At 31.5% G+C, this 17,152-nt stretch overlaps 1 protein-coding gene and 1 long non-coding RNA gene across 2 annotated transcripts; one reads left to right on the top strand and one right to left on the bottom strand.

Annotated features, from left to right (window-relative positions):
• Window positions 1-2,275: 2,275 nt before the first annotated feature.
• Window positions 2,276-2,770, bottom strand: LOC150025774 (uncharacterized). Its single transcript, XR_016522905.1, has 3 exons — window positions 2,632-2,770; window positions 2,487-2,561; window positions 2,276-2,328 (listed from the first exon to the last, which is right to left on the bottom strand). It is a non-coding gene; the product is annotated as an uncharacterized LOC150025774 (long non-coding RNA).
• Window positions 2,771-7,725: 4,955 nt separating this feature from the next.
• Window positions 7,726-15,184, top strand: PUM4 (pumilio 4). Its single transcript, XM_068633920.2, has 12 exons — window positions 7,726-7,920; window positions 8,103-8,170; window positions 8,499-9,183; window positions 10,134-10,818; window positions 10,934-11,519; window positions 11,597-11,738; window positions 11,846-11,953; window positions 12,486-12,698; window positions 12,802-12,912; window positions 13,720-13,914; window positions 14,267-14,441; window positions 14,736-15,184. Exons 3-12 carry the CDS (start codon window positions 8,518-8,520, stop codon window positions 14,759-14,761), a joined length of 2,907 nt encoding a protein of 968 aa, XP_068490021.1. The 5' UTR covers window positions 7,726-7,920; window positions 8,103-8,170; window positions 8,499-8,517; the 3' UTR covers window positions 14,762-15,184.
• The last annotated feature ends 1,968 nt before the right edge of the window (window positions 15,185-17,152 follow it).

Here is a 17,152-nt window from a genome sequence, read left to right as displayed (position 1 = left end):
TTTCTGACAAGTATAACACTTTCTCTCTGATGAAAGTTGAGGACAATCTTTCTTCAAATGGGGTCCAGCACAATGATAACATGTGGGTCTCCATGGTTGTTGTTGCTGAAACTGTGGTAGAGATGTTCCTGTCCTATGTTGTGGAGGTCTAGCATAAGGTTTATGTTGTTGATGCTGCACCTTGGCCTTCCCACTGGAAGACCCTCCTTGGTGTGATCTGATCACCCTGGAATCACCATTTTCCAGGGTCTCCACCATCTTCGCCTTCTCCACCAAGGCGGGAAACTCTCTAATGCACATAGGAGCTATAGTCTTCTTCAGCTCATGTTTTAGACCTTCTTCAAACTTCCTACACCTCCAAGCCTCAGAGGTAGCTTGGGTGTAGAATCTGGCTAGGTACTCAAACCTAGTAGCATATGCATTCACTGACATCTCTCCCTGTTCCAACCTGAGGAATTCAGCTTCCTTTGCAAACCTTGTACTATATGGAAAATATTTCTCTAAAAACTTCACTCTGAAACTCTCCCAGTCTAATACTTCATCTCTGGCTTCCATCATCTGTTGAGCTCCCATCCACCAGAACTCTGCTTCTCCAGACAATAAATATGTAGCAAATACCAATTTCTTATCCTCAGGGCAGGAGGTTGCCCTAAAGATCTTCTCTAAATCTCTTATCCATTGGTCTGCTTGGTCAGGAGTGGCATTCCCAGTGAACTTAGGTGGGTTGTGTCTCATGAACTCTGTCAGTCCCATCTGCTCCTGAGACTGACTGACATGGGAAGCTGTTGCACCAGATCTAGCAGTCTCCCAATGATGCATTGCTGCCTGGTGATTCTGAGCCATTGCCATATTCTGTTGTTGGATGGCATTTGCCATCATCTCAATAGCCCTGGCAATCTGGTTCATCTCAGAAGAAGGTTGGGGAGGGGTAGGAGGGGTAGGAGGTCTAGGAGCCATGCTATACAACAGAAAAGAAAGATTTAGGATGAATCTAAAAAAAATCATAACTATGTAGTTTTACTAACAAACTAACTAAAGCACACATAAACAATCCCATAACCCTTAGGTCTCCTAAGGTTCGAACAGCTCTGATACCATAATGTAACATCCTTAATTTTACCCATATATAATGTAATAAAAGTAAAACAAGCAATATCTAATTACAAATAACATATACTACTTTCTCATATGTGTATCTCAAAAGAAATATCCCTCTTCATAGGGATTTAATATATATACATAAAAAAGTTTTAACAACAAAACAAAACATTCCAATAAAACTATCTCATTCTCCAGCTGTTCACTAAGGAGCTCTATCACCTGAAATCTCATCTGCTCCCATGTAAAACACGATCATCACAGATAAAGAAACAAACACAAACAAATAACAGGTAAGCTATCTATATAAAAAGTTTTGATATAATTTAAATTTCAAATTAATAAGCATAATTCTTCAATTCTCATATGATTTCTCAAACCATCAAGTGTCTATTACATTCATAAAATTCATCTTTCATATGTCAGACTTTTACTGACTCACAACACATAGACACTTGACTCTACTTCCGGAAGACTTGTGTATTGAAATTAGCATCCAGAGACCTGCACCTGTCATACTACTGCCGTGAAACCCACACAGCCATGCACATAATTATCTCAATATCTCATCATCTTCATATGACAGGGTAAATCCATTTGTGCTCTGAACAGTTCTTTCAAACCTCAGAATCAGCCAATGGACCTCCTTCGACTCTCACCAACTGAATAACTTCATCTATTTGATTCCATTATATCAGTAGAGTCAGGATCGTCTCATTCACAGGACACTCACAAATCAATACACCCTAATAACAATCTCAACATGGTATTTCCTTTCCCGAAAATACTACGTCTTGATCACACTTTAACCTCATTACATACATCATTTAACATATCAATGCACCACTCAATCACTTCATATATATAAACTTTCTAAACAATCCAAACATATCTCAAACTTTACTTAAAACACATAATTAATTCCAAATATATGCTCTTTAAATCAATCATCATCTGAAATCACACAACACTTTCAATTCTCAATCACAAACAGTTTTCAACAAATTATTCCCATAACAGATTCAAAATCAACCATTCCAGTCAATATATTACTTTACAAACAATCCTGCAAGCAAAAACAATTAGAATTGGTGACCACGTCACCTCCACATCCAGAATCTTCTAACCTAGGGTTTTATTGAAAATAATAAGACTAGCTTCCCTTACCTGAAATTTAGTTGATGCTCACCAAGAGCTCCAAACCTACCCAAAAGCTTAAAGGTAATTAACCTGCACCACAGAGTCCTAATCAAAATCTAACTATATAACTAGGACCTTGAGTTAACAGAGATTAACCCTAAAGCTAAAAGAGTCACATGTAAAACTCATGTAGACAACCTATCAAGTTCAAAATTTGACTCAAAGAAAAGGGCCAAAAATGAACTTACTCTATTTAGGATTTTGATCGGGCAATCTTGTAGAGTTCATTGGCAGGAGTTCAATGGCAGACTCCGATCGTCAAACTGATAGCTGAGGATGTCAGAATCATAGAGAGAAGGAGAGGAAAGGAAAAGGGTACGAAAATAAACTTACTCTATCAGAGATTTTGATCGGGCAGTCTTGTAGTCTTTGCTGCCAGGAGTCTAATGGCGTACTCTGATCGTCGAACAGATGAACGAGGAGGTCAGAATCTTAGAGAGAAGGGAGAGAAATGAAAAGGGAAACTTTTAGAGAGATGGTGGTTATTTTAAAATGAAACCTGAATAACTGAATTTTCTATTTATATGTCATTTTCATTTTAATAATAAAATATTCAGGTATCATTTAAAATATATCACTTCTACTCTAAGGTTATTTTCTAGATCCTTACATTAGGATCCTCTGTAACCTCATTATCAATCCGTAGACAATGAATCCCACTAGAATTATTTCTCCTTTTGACCACAGCATGGAAAAAAGCGGTATTTCGATCTCCATCCTTGAACCATAACATATTAGCCCTTTCTTTCCAAAACAAATATTGACAGTGAAGAGCATGATCAAGCTCCTCCTTAGCAATATTTTCTTGACAGAGAAGCCCATCACTATCAGACAAACTAGCAGTCTCTAAGTTTTTTTAATACCAATGAGGATACCCTGCTTATAAAGAACTGCATTGTGAACATTGTCAAAAGAAACTAATTATTTTTTGTCTTTAAAATTTATCTTTATTTAATGATTATTTTGTAATATTTATATATATATATATATATTTATGTATGTAAGAGTGGTATTAATAATTATATATTTATACATATTCTTCAGTATCTATATATCTATAAACATATTTTTCTAGGAGAATTATAACATTGTTATAATTTTTTTTTAAACGTTAGTCAAGTGACATAATAATAATAATAATGAATTAATATGAGTAGATGTTATCGAAATATCTCATAAGATCTCATATGACCCATAAGAAATATTAAAGTTAAATCATCAAAGAGTATAAAAAGCAATGATAAAGGTTACTATATTATTTTGGCCATTTACGCTCCATTGCAGGCCATAAATGTAAATTGTTCTATAGCGGAAAATTGTTCAATGGAAGTCATTTATACCTGTGTAACAGTATAAACATGTGTGTTTATTTTTATTCTTTTTGAGAAGAAAAGAAATGAAAAACATAAAGGAAGTGAGAATAAAAATTATAAAAATGAATTAGATGAAAAACAAAATATCATGTGTTTATAACTTGTTTTATTTTTATTTTAAAAGAATACATATAAATTGTTTTGTAGTGACTAGTCGAAATAAAATCAAACTCACCATATTAATAAAAATATGTAACACTATTTCATTTTTGTACAATTTCTTTTTTTCATTTAAATTCCTAGTGTTAAATCTACACATATATGTCACTTTATATATATATATATATATATATTTCAAATATACAATTATTAATTATTTAGAATTTTAATTATTATATTTATATTTGTCAAATAATATTTAAGGATATCATATTAAACCATCATAGTCATAAAAAAAATATATAACAAATTAAAAGAAATTGAGGATAGAGACATGAAATAGATAAACAAGTATAAAAAATGTTAAATATTTATTCCCTTACATTAGTAATTGCAGTTGATACAATAAAATATGATCAAATATTTGTTTTTCTCCTTTTTTTTTCTTTTTATATCTCATTCTTCTTCTTTTTCTTCTTCACTTCCTTTCTCTCTTTTTCTCTTTAACTTTACCTCTCATACTTAAAATTTCTTTCACTTAAACTAAAACTAATGTGTATTAGAGTTAAGTTTCTATTATGTTTTCTTGATTTCTTGAAATTTATTCATATCTTGCTTTGATTCAATTAGGTTCTAATTTGACAATTACTTACTTTATTCTATTACAAATTAGAACATAAATGAACAAAAGAGAACACAATTTCTCTTCTTTCTTGTTATTCAAATCAAAACACAATTTCTAAAATTTGGTTCCAATATAACTCGAAAAAGGCAAAAAAATCCTCTCAAAAGAAAAAATAACTTAAATGAAAGAAAAAGCCAAAAGAAGAGTAAGGCATTGCACTTTGTGGACCTAATAACAATTAGGCTAACACATTTAAACACTTCTATTAAAAAAAATAAGTTTAATTACTTATGTAGTCAACATTAAGGGTCAATAGTCAATCTGATATAATAATTTAAAAAAATTTATTTTTGTCCCAATACTTATTAAAAGATATGCAAGTTGATCTCTTATGTTAATTTCGTATGAACGACGTTAACTAATGATAATACGGTACACAAAGTGACATTGTTATGCACACATGTCTAGTTGAGAGTGTATTTTAACACACTTCTCTACCTTCCCTCCATTCTCCCCCATTAAAGTCTCATATTCACCCTCACTATCCAACTTCTTAAAAATCTCTCTTCCAATCTAAACATTAACCGACACTCTTATTGTGCTTGTTGCGATCTACACTTCATTGTCACCACCATCACACACCCTCTATTGACGGAATGATCCTCTATTAACGGAATGATTTGACTGAGAAGAAGACTCTATTGAAGCAATGGACACATGTTGCATGTGTTGTGCAATAATGTTATTCATCATGAATACTCTTTGGACCATGTTAATTAGAAGTTGAAAACTTGAGGATGAAGATTTTCCTTAGAAAAAAGTAATTTTAGAAATGAGGCGTCATACTTTTATAAATTTTTTATTGGTGGTGCAGTGAGAAACTATACCCCAATTTTCATAATTAAAAATTAATTAAAAAAATTATAACAAAATAAAATAATAGAAATAGATCAATTTTGACTTTTTTTTCTTCAAAACCGAACTATTCCATTCAGTTTGCAATTTAATATTTTGGACTTGATCCAAAGTAAATTGAACCGAAATTAATTATTAAATAATATTTTATTATAAAGAAATATGCAACAAAACCTTAAAACCAATCTAAACTACACTGCAGGGATTGATTTGGTTTTATATCATTTTTCTTTTACAAAATAATAAGATTTATGTTAAAAATATATTTTAGTTAAAACAGTAATTAAGTTGTAGGTACAAACAGTGACTTATAAAAAAAAAACTATTTTGACGATTCTAAGTTTGAATTCTACCACTACATATAAAGATAATATAATTTATATCTAAATATTTTGCATCTTTTCAATAAATTTTATTTGTAAATTTTATTTTAAATCGAGATTTTACAATCATATTTTGAAAATTTTCATACATAAAAGTACCTATATTTATTTTCAAGTATTTATATGATTTTTTTATTCTGTGTTGATTAACCAAGGAGTGTAATACAATACAACACACGCACCTCTATTTTTTAAACAAAATATATACTACACTACTGTTTAAAATATATTAAAATTATAAAATCATAAAAGGATCCATCAAACAAAGAACGAGAGCTAAAAGATTATAATATTTTAAACTAACAATGATAAAGAATGTGTTGCTATATAATATTAAAAAATTCAAAGACTTTTTTTTTATGTAAACATGAATCTTATAAAAATCTTACAAATAAATAGTATTTTATTTAATGAGAATAGTTAATTCTCAATAAGATCACGTGGCATGAGGGAGGGACAGAAGGTGGTAAAAAAAAAAGCCACGTGCCAGCAAGTAGAATGTAGTTGCAGCACTGAAATATCCCTCTCGGAACAAAATAATTCAATTCCCATAATACCCTTTGAGTTATAAAAAAATCGTCAACATTGGTTAAAATTTTTTCGTCAACATTTAAAAAAACTGAAACAAATTATTGATAAATAATAACATGTAAAAAAAAATATCAGTATGTACATTAAAAAAGTAATCATGACAAATGATTTTTTTAAAAATAAATTAGTTTATATTCTAAAAAAATAGTATCTTTCACATTGACCAATAAAATTCTACTTAATATGGAATAAGAGTGGTTTACTACAATAACAAAAATAAAAAATAACTTTAATAATTTAAATAAAATATATATCATTATCGATAAAAAAAAATATTCAACATCAATTGAAAATTCTTCATCCAATACACTGTTTTGATTTTACTTAATTTAATGACTCACATCAAAATTGAATTGTGAAGAAGAATAACAAAAAGTATAAATTTAAAAATTTTTGGTATAATTTTAAAACTCTCTATTTTAATCCAATTATTCTCATAAAATTCTTGAATTTTAATTTAAAATTATTTAAAAAAACATAATTTATTATGAAGTATTTCTACTAATTTTCATTCCGATAAATTACTTTTATTAATTCATTCATATGGTTAAACACTTCCTTGTTAACCTTGTTATCTAAATTCATAATTGAAGTTGCAACCTTATTATTAAATATGTTTATTAAATCTTATTATCAAATACAAATTTATAAGTTCATGCTACACTTTATCTCTTCTTTGGTGTAACTAATACATAAAAAAATAAAAATTAGTTTTAAAATCAAAACCATTACTTTATTGTATGAAAAAAAATAGAAACAATAATCATAGGAGCGTAATTTATCCAACGAAGAAAAACTATCAAACGGTAAAAATATTATTAAAAAATAAAAATAAGAATTATTTGAGAAGAGAAGAAAGGTAAAATGAAGAGAAATGACGAATCAAAATATTGAAGCGTGCCTGTAGATTTTAATTTGTTAAGATTTTAAATATTGGTTAATTAAATAAAGATAATAAAATAGTGTCATATTTTATTCATTTTAAACCCAACAACCATATGAAAGAGAATCTTAAATTCCCAGGTATTAGGATACAGAATAAAACACAACATTCTGAAATGACTTATCTAAAAATGGGTGTAACATGTTTTTGTTCTATAATTTGTAATAAAACTTTATAAGAAAGTTATAAAATGATTTAACTTTATATTATATTAAAGAAATGGTGATAAGTATTATTAGAATTTGAGTGAGACAATTATTACTGTAGGTGATAAAGGCATTCCTCTTAATAATTGTTAGGGTTTGATTAATGTTAGTGGTAAATTGTTTACCTCCAAAATTTGGAATACACTTCAAACCTTTGAAATTATAATCCCATTTATAATTCTCATAAATGTTAGCACTTCCTACAAAAATTCATAAGAATTAATAAAAGACTAAATTATCCTCTTATAATAATTGTTATTATTTTATGAGATTGAAAAGGCAAAAATTTGATGATCACTACAATTATATATGTAATAACAGAAATCAAAGAAAAGGGCAATGTGATCAAATCGGCCCAAGGCCCACCGCATCATCATCTCTCTGAAAATAATTTATTTTTCTCAAAATTCCTGTTTTCGAGATTTGGAACAGAAAACAAAGCAATTTTATTTTCAGCTTCCTCATCCTCACAACTCCATTCAGAACGGTAACTCTTATTCCCCTTTCATTAATCTCTGCAACTCGTTTTTCCTTTCATAGAATATTCGTCGATTTCTCTGCCTGATTTTTGTCGAAATGTGCAAGATTTACGTGTTGGTTTGCACGGGAATTTTTGGAAGTGGTTGTCGTGTCTTTTTTTGATAATGGGTTTCTCGATTTTTGTTTCAGGGAGGATCGGATTCCGGGTTTTGTTTGGGTTGATGTGTGACGGTTGCCTTTGAGCTCTGGAGTCTTAGGTATGATTGTTTTTCCCCTGTAATTGAATTTTTTTTTTCATTGATTTGTGCATGTCATATTTATGCGTAAAAGGAAGAGAGAGAATGTAGTAGGGGTTGTTTGATGAAATTATGGGAGGAGGATTTTCCTTTTGGAGGATATAGTGAAAGAGAAGAAACCGTGATTGTTGTTTTATTTTTTGTATTTGGTTTTGTTTCCTCTGATCTCTTTGCATCAAGGAAGTGGGTTAAGGTGTGGATTTGTCTTTTTATTTATTTATTTTTCATTCTGTGTTGATTTTTCGGTTTGGTTCAACTTTGATGGAATATTTTTTTGTGGCATTTGTAGGTGACTTCTTGGTTGGAAAATGCAGATGACCAGTGGGAGTAAGCAAACATTGGATGACGGTTTGCATCCTCTGCCAAATGGGACTGTTGAAGACTCCTTGCAGAGTGAGCTGGAGAAGATACTGCAAGAGCAGCGTAATCAGCAGTATATCAATCGAGAGAGGGATTTCAATATTTGTAGGAGTGGAAGTGCGCCTCCAACAGTGGAGGGATCCTTGAGTGCTTTTGGGAGCCTTAGGAATTCTGATTTTGGATTGATCAATGATAGGAGGAGTAGTAACAGTGGACTTTTGACTGAAGATGAGATCCGATCACATCCTGCATACCTTTCGTATTACTACTCACATGAGAGTATAAATCCTAGGTTGCCTCCACCGTTGTTGTCGAAGGAAGATTGGCGTGTTGCACAAAGATTTCATGGTGGTGGGTCTTCTTCAATTGAGGGATTTGGGGACTGGAGGAAGAATGTGGCCACAAATGGCGATAGTTCATCTCTGTTTTCAATGCAGCCAGGATTTTCTGTGCAACAGGCAGAGAATGATTTGATGGAACTGAGGAAAACCAGTGGATGGAATGTCTCTAGGCAGCCTTCAAGTCAGATGCTTGACAGACATATGGATGGTTTGACAAGAATGTCAGGAGCTGGTCTTGGGGGGAGAAGAATGGGTTACACTGACATTCTTCAGGTAATTAATTCAGAAAAAGTTATTTAAAAAGCTGATCTTTTGAAATTTTGATTTTTAACTGAATCCAATTATTGTTGTTGTTGTTGCACGTGCAGTGATTTTTAATTCTAGATATAAAATAAAATTTTATGCGTGCTATTACCTGTGAGGTTTCATTTTTTGTCACAACATCATTTTGACACCGAATTAGATGGTAAAAATTGATTTCATTATTAGTTTTACGCAATTGTATTATCAATAGTATTTATTTAACTGTCCAACCGCACGTATCGGAATTTGCAGCATTGTCACTATTTTTTCTTTTGCATTTTATTTTCAAACATGGATAACTGTGTTGTTATTTTGCCAGGGCAAAATTGGCTTAACTGTTCTAATGTTTAGTTATTGCTAGTTGTTGGCATGTTTCACCAATGTAAATATAATCGTGGCAGTCACAAGAAAATTGCTTCTTTTTTTGGACACTAGAAATTTGATAGTAATGACTTACATACTTTGTATCTCAAAATGAGATTTTGTAAAGCCTTCTTAAATATTGGTCAACTTTTAGATAAAATGTTTGAAGTACTTAGTGGGGCATTTCTAATTTTGGTGTCTTCTGTGGTAGAGTGTCCATAAAAATCTATATTAATATTGTCCTGGGTTTTCCAGGTTAAGTACATATTTCCTCTTAACGCATCCTTCCTTATTCTTGAATCATTTGAATTTTGAAATTGTAAAGTGTACTTATTGATTTGGGGTTGAATAGTGTTGTTAAATACATCTATAGTGATCATAACTTTATCGTTATCCTTCAATCTCTATTTTTAACTACAGCCATCCAATAAAACAAAAAAAATGCTTTTCACATTAATAATATAAGCAGATAAACTGATAGAGCATGCGTTACTAATTTTTTATACTGAACTGTTGGCCCTCTGTTATTCTTTTAACTGAAGTTAGCGTTTTAACAGGAAGGACTTGAACAACCTGCCTCATTGTCTAGCACCATGTCACGTCCAGCAAGTCACAGTGCATTTGGTGATATTATGGGTTCAACTGGGATTGTTGATCGTGAATCCTTTGAGGGCCTGCGTTCATCAGCTTCTACGCCTGGTTTGGTTGGACTTCAGAACCATGGTGTAAATCTTTCTCCTAGTTTTGCATCCGCTGTGGGTACTTCTCTGTCAAGGGTGAAAACCCCAGAACCCCAGGTTATTGGGAGGCCTGTTGGCTCTGTACCTTCGCAGATGGGAAGTAAAGTTTTCAGTGACAAAAGTGGTATTGGCTTGGGCACCCAGCATGGCCACCCTTCCAATATGACTGATCTTACTGATGTGGTGTCATCTTTAGCTGGGTTGAATTTGTCAGGTTCTAGACATGCAGAGCAAGATAATCATGCTGATGTTCTTTTAGGCTCACAATCTAATGTTAATTTTCCCAGACGAAATGAGATTATGCCAAACCTTAACTCCTATAGTTCAAATGAGCAAATCAATCTACTGAAAAAAACTGCCTCTTCTGCTAATCTTAGAGCAAATATGCATTCTGCTGGAAATGCAACAAGTTTGCCATGTGCAGACTTCACTGCCCATGTTCCCACTGCACATCTTGTAAACTCGAATTTGAATTCAGTTTACAATAATAATCTTGAGACAGGTCTCTCTCCTAGAATCCTTTGTATGTGGATTTTTGTGAATTAAATCATTTAATTTATGTTCAGTGGAGTTTAGCTTGATTATATTGCTTTAACAATTCAGCTTTTGCATTCCAGCTATGAGGTTTCGTAGGGATGGACAAAGTTTAGATGCACAAGGAAACCAAGTTGGTCCTGAACTTCATTCCACAACTCTGGACCCACGCCTCATCCAATGCTTGCGGCAGAGTTCTGATTATTCGATGCAAGGGATGAGTAGTTCTGGTCATCCTATTCAAATGAGAAATTTCCCTGATCCTTCTTCACATGGAGATTTGGAGGGACTTAGGAAAGCATATCTTGAGACACTTCTTACTCAACAAAAGCAACAGTATGAACTTCCACTTCTGAGCAAAACTGGGCTTAATAATGGGTTCTATGGGAATCAGCCGTATGGTCTTGGCATGCCATATTCTGGAAAGCAGATTGCAAATTCCGCACTTCCTGCTCTTGGATCTGGAAATCCACTCTTTGAGAATGAGCGTATATCACGCATAAATTCTATGATGAGAAGCTCAATGGGAGGTTCTAGTGGCTCATGGCATGCTGATATTGGAAATAATATGGATTCAAGATTTGCTTCATCCTTACTAGATGAATTCAAGAACAAGAAGACTAGACCTTTTGAACTTTCAGATATCATTGACCACGTGGTTCAATTCAGGTATCAATCTTGCACCTCCAATATTTTTATTGGCATGGCTCTGGGACATTGAATTAATAATCTGTGTTGCAATGCAGCACCGATCAGTATGGTAGTCGCTTTATTCAGCAGAAATTAGAAACAGCATCAGCTGAAGAGAAGACCAAGATATTTCCTGAGATCATTCCTCATGCTCGGGCCTTGATGACTGATGTATTTGGCAATTATGTTATACAGAAAGTATAGTTAGCTTCTACAACTGAATATACTGAGTACTCTCTTAAATATGCTATTTTTTATTTGGTTATTGATTTAAGAATTTCATGCTTGACGTTGCATTGGTGCAGTTTTTTGAGCATGGTACTGAAAGTCAAAGAAAGGAATTAGCCAGCCAACTTTCAGGTCATGTTTTACCACTTAGTCTGCAAATGTATGGTTGCAGAGTGATTCAAAAGGTGCATTTCAAGCCTTGTATTTTCCCATTGTTTCCCTGTCTTGCACATTAACTTATGCCCGAGTATTAGAATCCCATTTCCTCAATTTTAGCATAGCCTTTTCTCTTGCCAAACTTTAGTCCGCTGTTTATAGATACAGGTGACCTCTGTTTTTCATATCGGTACTTTTGGCATAGTTCTTCTTCAAACTGATGAATGTATGCTTCAATATCAAGTAAATAATGAAACACATGAGATACTCTTGTGCATTACTTTCTTATTTCCTCAGTACTGAAATTTTTCAGTTTGTTATTTATTTGATATTTTCCAGTGACATCTCTTTCAAACTTTTATCATCCTTAGGTCTATATTAGAAATAAAAAAATGTTAATTTAGTTCTTATTTGGTTTATGGTGATATGATAAATATTTATTGTTACAAGGTTCAAAGCTTTAAGGTATTGACCCCCCTCCCATTTATTTATTCTCTTGATTGCTTTTAGATAAGCTGAAATAAATGCACTATATCAAACTTCACTAACTCTATTTGACAGGCCTTGGAGGTGGTTGATGGGGATCAGCAGGGTCAAATGGTGTCTGAGCTCAATGGTGCAATAATGAAATGTGTACGCGATCAAAATGGAAACCATGTTATTCAGAAGTGTATAGAGTGTGTCCCTCAGGATAAAATCCAGTTTATTGTTTCATCCTTCTATGGCCAAGTTGTTGCACTTTCTACTCATCCCTATGGGTGCAGAGTTATTCAGGTCAGACTATTTCACATAGTGCGTTTTCTATTGAGGCTGTGATGCACTTTTTTTCTTTTAGCATTTTATTTAACTATTAACAATTTACATGGGATTCAAACAGAGGGTTCTCGAACATTGTGATGATCTAAATACCCAACAAATTATAATGGATGAAATCATGCAATCTGTCAGCACGTTAGCACAGGATCAGTATGGAAATTATGTTATTCAGGTACGCACAAATTATATGAACTTTCCCTTATAGCATAGGATATGCACATATGCATTAGGGATGCACATTTTATGGTTTGACATTTTGGTGCTTAATACCTTCCCTTGTAATATATATGCATTATAGTTTTATAGGACATTGGTTGTGTCTCCCATATTAGACATCTTAGAAAAGTACGGTGTTCATGTTTCTATTTTGTCAAACAGCATTTTCTACTTCTGTCTTGGTCTAAGTGTTAGGTTTTTATGCATGTTGCTTAGCTTATTTGACCAGAAAATAGCATTTTAGATCTGATGCAAATTTTTTATACTGTTTGTACGGCTTACTTGTATGATATAACAATTTATGATGAAAAGGTCCACCTTGGGCATGTTCATTTTTTCCAAAACTAAATGAAAAACATTGTTGAGTAAACTAATAAACTACATTTATTGTTCTCATGTATTCTGTTACTTGCAATTGTTATTCCAGTTTTATATTGTCTGTATGAGTTATTATATGGAGGTTTCATTATCAAGTGATACAGAACTAATATTATGATTATGATCTCGCCCATTATTGATAATTGAATGTATTGAGTTTCATCTTATTGTTCTGATGTTTTAGCACCAATTTACATATCGAATATTAAGATGGCTTTTATTTGTTTGCACTTGTGGATGCATAAACCTTATTTTTCCTTTTTTTAAACAGAAATTTTGTTTGCTTATTATTTATGCCAATTTGATTATTGTTGCTGTATCATAATATCTATTTTATGTTTATTGTTATGTGTGATGCTTCTATACCATACTTTTTTTTTGGTAGCATATTGTGGAACATGGTAAACCGCATGAACGGACTGCTATTATCAACAAGCTTGCTGGGCAGATTGTTAAGATGAGCCAGCAGAAGTTTGCTTCTAATGTTATAGAGAAGTGTTTGGCTTTTGGTAGTCCTGAAGAACGTCAGATTTTGGTGAATGAAATGCTTGGTACTTCTGACGAGAATGAGCCCTTACAGGTATGGACCCTTTGACTCTTATATTCAAATTTCAGCTTTTCCAAGGCTGGAGAATATCTGTTACTCAAACGTTTTCATGTGATTTAATTTGGTATCAGCTGAGGGAGGTTAGTTTGTAACTTTTATTAGTGTGTGATTATTGTTCAAAAAACTGTTCATGCGTGCATGTTCACTTCCCTTTCCTAAATGTTTTGTTTGCACTGCTAAAAATGAAGCTTTTATGGAGAATGGAGTATTTAAGGATTCCATTTATTTCTGATAGAAGGTCAAGTCACGTATGAATTACATTGTTTTTTTGTATATTTATCAACCCTGAGGCGCATATTGAATAATGACATAACATAATTTGCAGGCTATGATGAAAGACCCTTTTGGAAATTATGTTGTGCAAAAGGTTCTTGAGACTTGTGATGATCGAAGTCTGGAGCTGATCCTTTCTCGCATCAAGGTTCACTTGAATGCCCTGAAGCGGTATACGTATGGCAAACATATAGTTTCCCGTGTGGAGAAGCTCATAACCACTGGAGGTAAGGAATGGAAAGACTTAGGATGTGTTTGATTTCAATGTTCAGAAACTATTTTTAGTTTTCAAAACTCTACTAAACACGGTTGCTCATACAACCGGTGGAAAGTGATTCAAGACGCAAAACAAAGTGTGCAATTGAAGGAAAGATTGAACAAGATGAAAACCGAAAGAGAATATTAGAAAACATTTCATAGCTGTTTCTAGTTTTTTGGTTTTAAAAACACTTGTTTCTAGAAACAATTTTGATGAAGTGCCTTGATTTCTGATGAGCCCCTTTTTTCCATTTTTTTTGCAGAAAGGCGTATTGGATTGTTGGCTTAATGTACTAGATCCTGAGGCGTCCAGAGAAGGTGTTGGGGACAAACAGTCCTTCCACTGTCCCAACCTTTTTGTTTTGTACAGCTAACATGAATGTTTATATCACCAAGTTTCGCCTGCAAGCTTTACCATATAAAGCTTTGGAGATAAACACGGTCAGCTGAGCCATTAGAATAAATTATGTTTGTTATTTTGCTTGATTTCGTTACTATAACTTGACAGAAAAATCTCCGCAAGGAGAGTTTAACATAGGATGTCAAGAATAGACGGCAATGTGTATTTATTGTGTATGTATATGAGGTCCATTGTCTGTAAAGAAAATAATGGTAAAATGACTTATTGCAGTATCCAAGAGTCATTATTAGATCAGACTCTGAACTTCTATTTCATCTATGTAAATAATATGCTGCAAATTTCTTGGGTTCATCATCTTTGCTTTTGTTTATATTAGGATTCACTTTCTTCACAAAATCAACTTAAATCAATTACCCCCGAGATAAATCAATTACAGTTTGTTCACACTTGGAGTTATTTCATCATTCTGGTAAAAGGTTTAAATCAAAATTTTGATCCTTAAAAATGTTACGTGTAACTGCTTAAGTTAAAGTGTAATTAAATTAAAATGCAATTATATATTTATGTACGTAATTTTATATTTGACCTATAAAATTGTAAGTTGAAGTTGTGGTTCAGTACTAACCACAATTATAATTAGGTGGTTTTTTTAATATTCTTTTTGAAGATTTTTCACCATCTCTCGCTTATTGGAATGATTATTTTTTAAATATATTCTTTATATTTCAAAGTAAATAAGAGGTGGTGGAAGATATTTGTGGTGGACATAAAACGAGTGCCCTGTGATTATAATTATGTTGATTCAGGAATGAGTTTTTTGGAATATAAGACATGAAATATGCCATATTATAATTATGTTTTACACGATTCCACTTTTCATTGAAAAGTTTCCAAGTTGGAATTGGTTAAAATTTACACCATTCATCACCCAATTCATTTTAAAATATATGGCTAATACATGCTAGTACATGAGGACTTACTGTTTAAAACAATTTCATTTAACTTATTTGTTATAGGAGAGAGTATTTAAAATAGTATCGAAATGTTTTAAGTTTTGCTTATTATACTATGTAAGTGCAAGTCAATATAATATTTATTATAACTTATTTAAATACATACTTTGCTATAAAACTTCTAAAAGTTTCCTGCGATGAACTTCTATACATGCTTAATATTTTAAAAAACAAATGTGTGTGTGTATATATATATATATATATATGATTTTAATATATTATAATATAATTAATATAATAATTTTTCAATAAAATATTATTATTCATATTTATTTAAATATATTAAGTTGTTAGACCTAATTAACTTACTAAAAATGAAGCCTAGTTAAAACTAAACCTAAGTCATAAGTCCATATTACATAACATGATCTATAAGTCATTAAAATAATTTTGGAATATATTTTTTATTTATTTTTAGAATAGTAAATTCAAAATTCATATAAGATGTGTTTTGGAATGGGTATTCTAGAATGATTCTTTTACCATACCTTAGGGTATTTCTTCTTGCACCCTATCCAAATTCTTCTTGCACCCCATCAATTTTCATAAAGAATGTTTTATCATTATTTAGAATGAGTTATAGGCTATGTTTTCTGGAAGATTTTTCTCTAACATACTTTCCATAGTTTATAAAATGTATTCCAAAAAGTGTTTTTTAAAATAAAATTCTAAATTTTTTCATAATAATAATATGTTCCATAATATATTTTCTGAAATAATTTTTCTGGAATGTGTTCGATTTTTCAGAACAAAAACGAATTAGATGACACATTTGGTCATTCCACCTATTATTTAATAGATGCATTAATAACTTTGATGCGTCTGGAGTTATTTTACCCAGATTGAAAGCTTAAAACAGGTTAGAGATTTTCTTTAGAAGAAACATTCAATACTTTTTCTATGAATTTTTTATAAGAAAAACAGTAAAATATCATTTGGAAGATTTAGAAAATAATAAATAAATTGTATGTGTTCGTATGTGAAACTTTTAGAGAATAACTTTTTCTTATAAACAAATTGAAAATGTTTAAAATAGTTTTACTACTTAAAATTGTATAATTTAATGTATTATCTAAACATTAAAAATATGAAATTCTTAATTTGATTACAGTTGAAACATCACTCACTTAGTTGAAACTAGAATGTGATGATTAGGTTAAGGGTACATGTTGACTTGATATTAGTTTTTATGCTTAAATTAATTAGTTTTTTAATCAATATTATTAAAATTATTTTTTTATGTAAATTAATATTATTTCTTAATCACTATTAATTATAATTTTCATTGTTAACATTAACATGATTT

This window comes from Phaseolus vulgaris, chromosome 7, assembly GCF_051622355.1.
Source record: "Phaseolus vulgaris cultivar YP4 chromosome 7, ASM5162235v1, whole genome shotgun sequence".
NCBI classification, from domain to species: domain Eukaryota; kingdom Viridiplantae; phylum Streptophyta; class Magnoliopsida; order Fabales; family Fabaceae; genus Phaseolus; species Phaseolus vulgaris.
Note: the sequence above shows the minus strand (reverse complement) of the source record. Positions and strands in the feature narration are given on the sequence as shown.

What these genes read in the sequence shown, in the direction of transcription:
- PUM4 (XM_068633920.2), top strand. Translation starts at nt 8,518, where the DNA reads ATGCAGATGACCAGTGGGAGTAAGCAAACATTGGATGACGGTTTGCAT. An exon ending in ATGGGTGCAGAGTTATTCAG is followed by an intron (nt 12,699 to 12,801) that starts GTCAGACTATTT and finishes GGATTCAAACAG; the next exon opens with AGGGTTCTCGAACATTGTGA. An exon ending in ACGAGAATGAGCCCTTACAG is followed by an intron (nt 13,915 to 14,266) that starts GTATGGACCCTT and finishes CATAATTTGCAG; the next exon opens with GCTATGATGAAAGACCCTTT.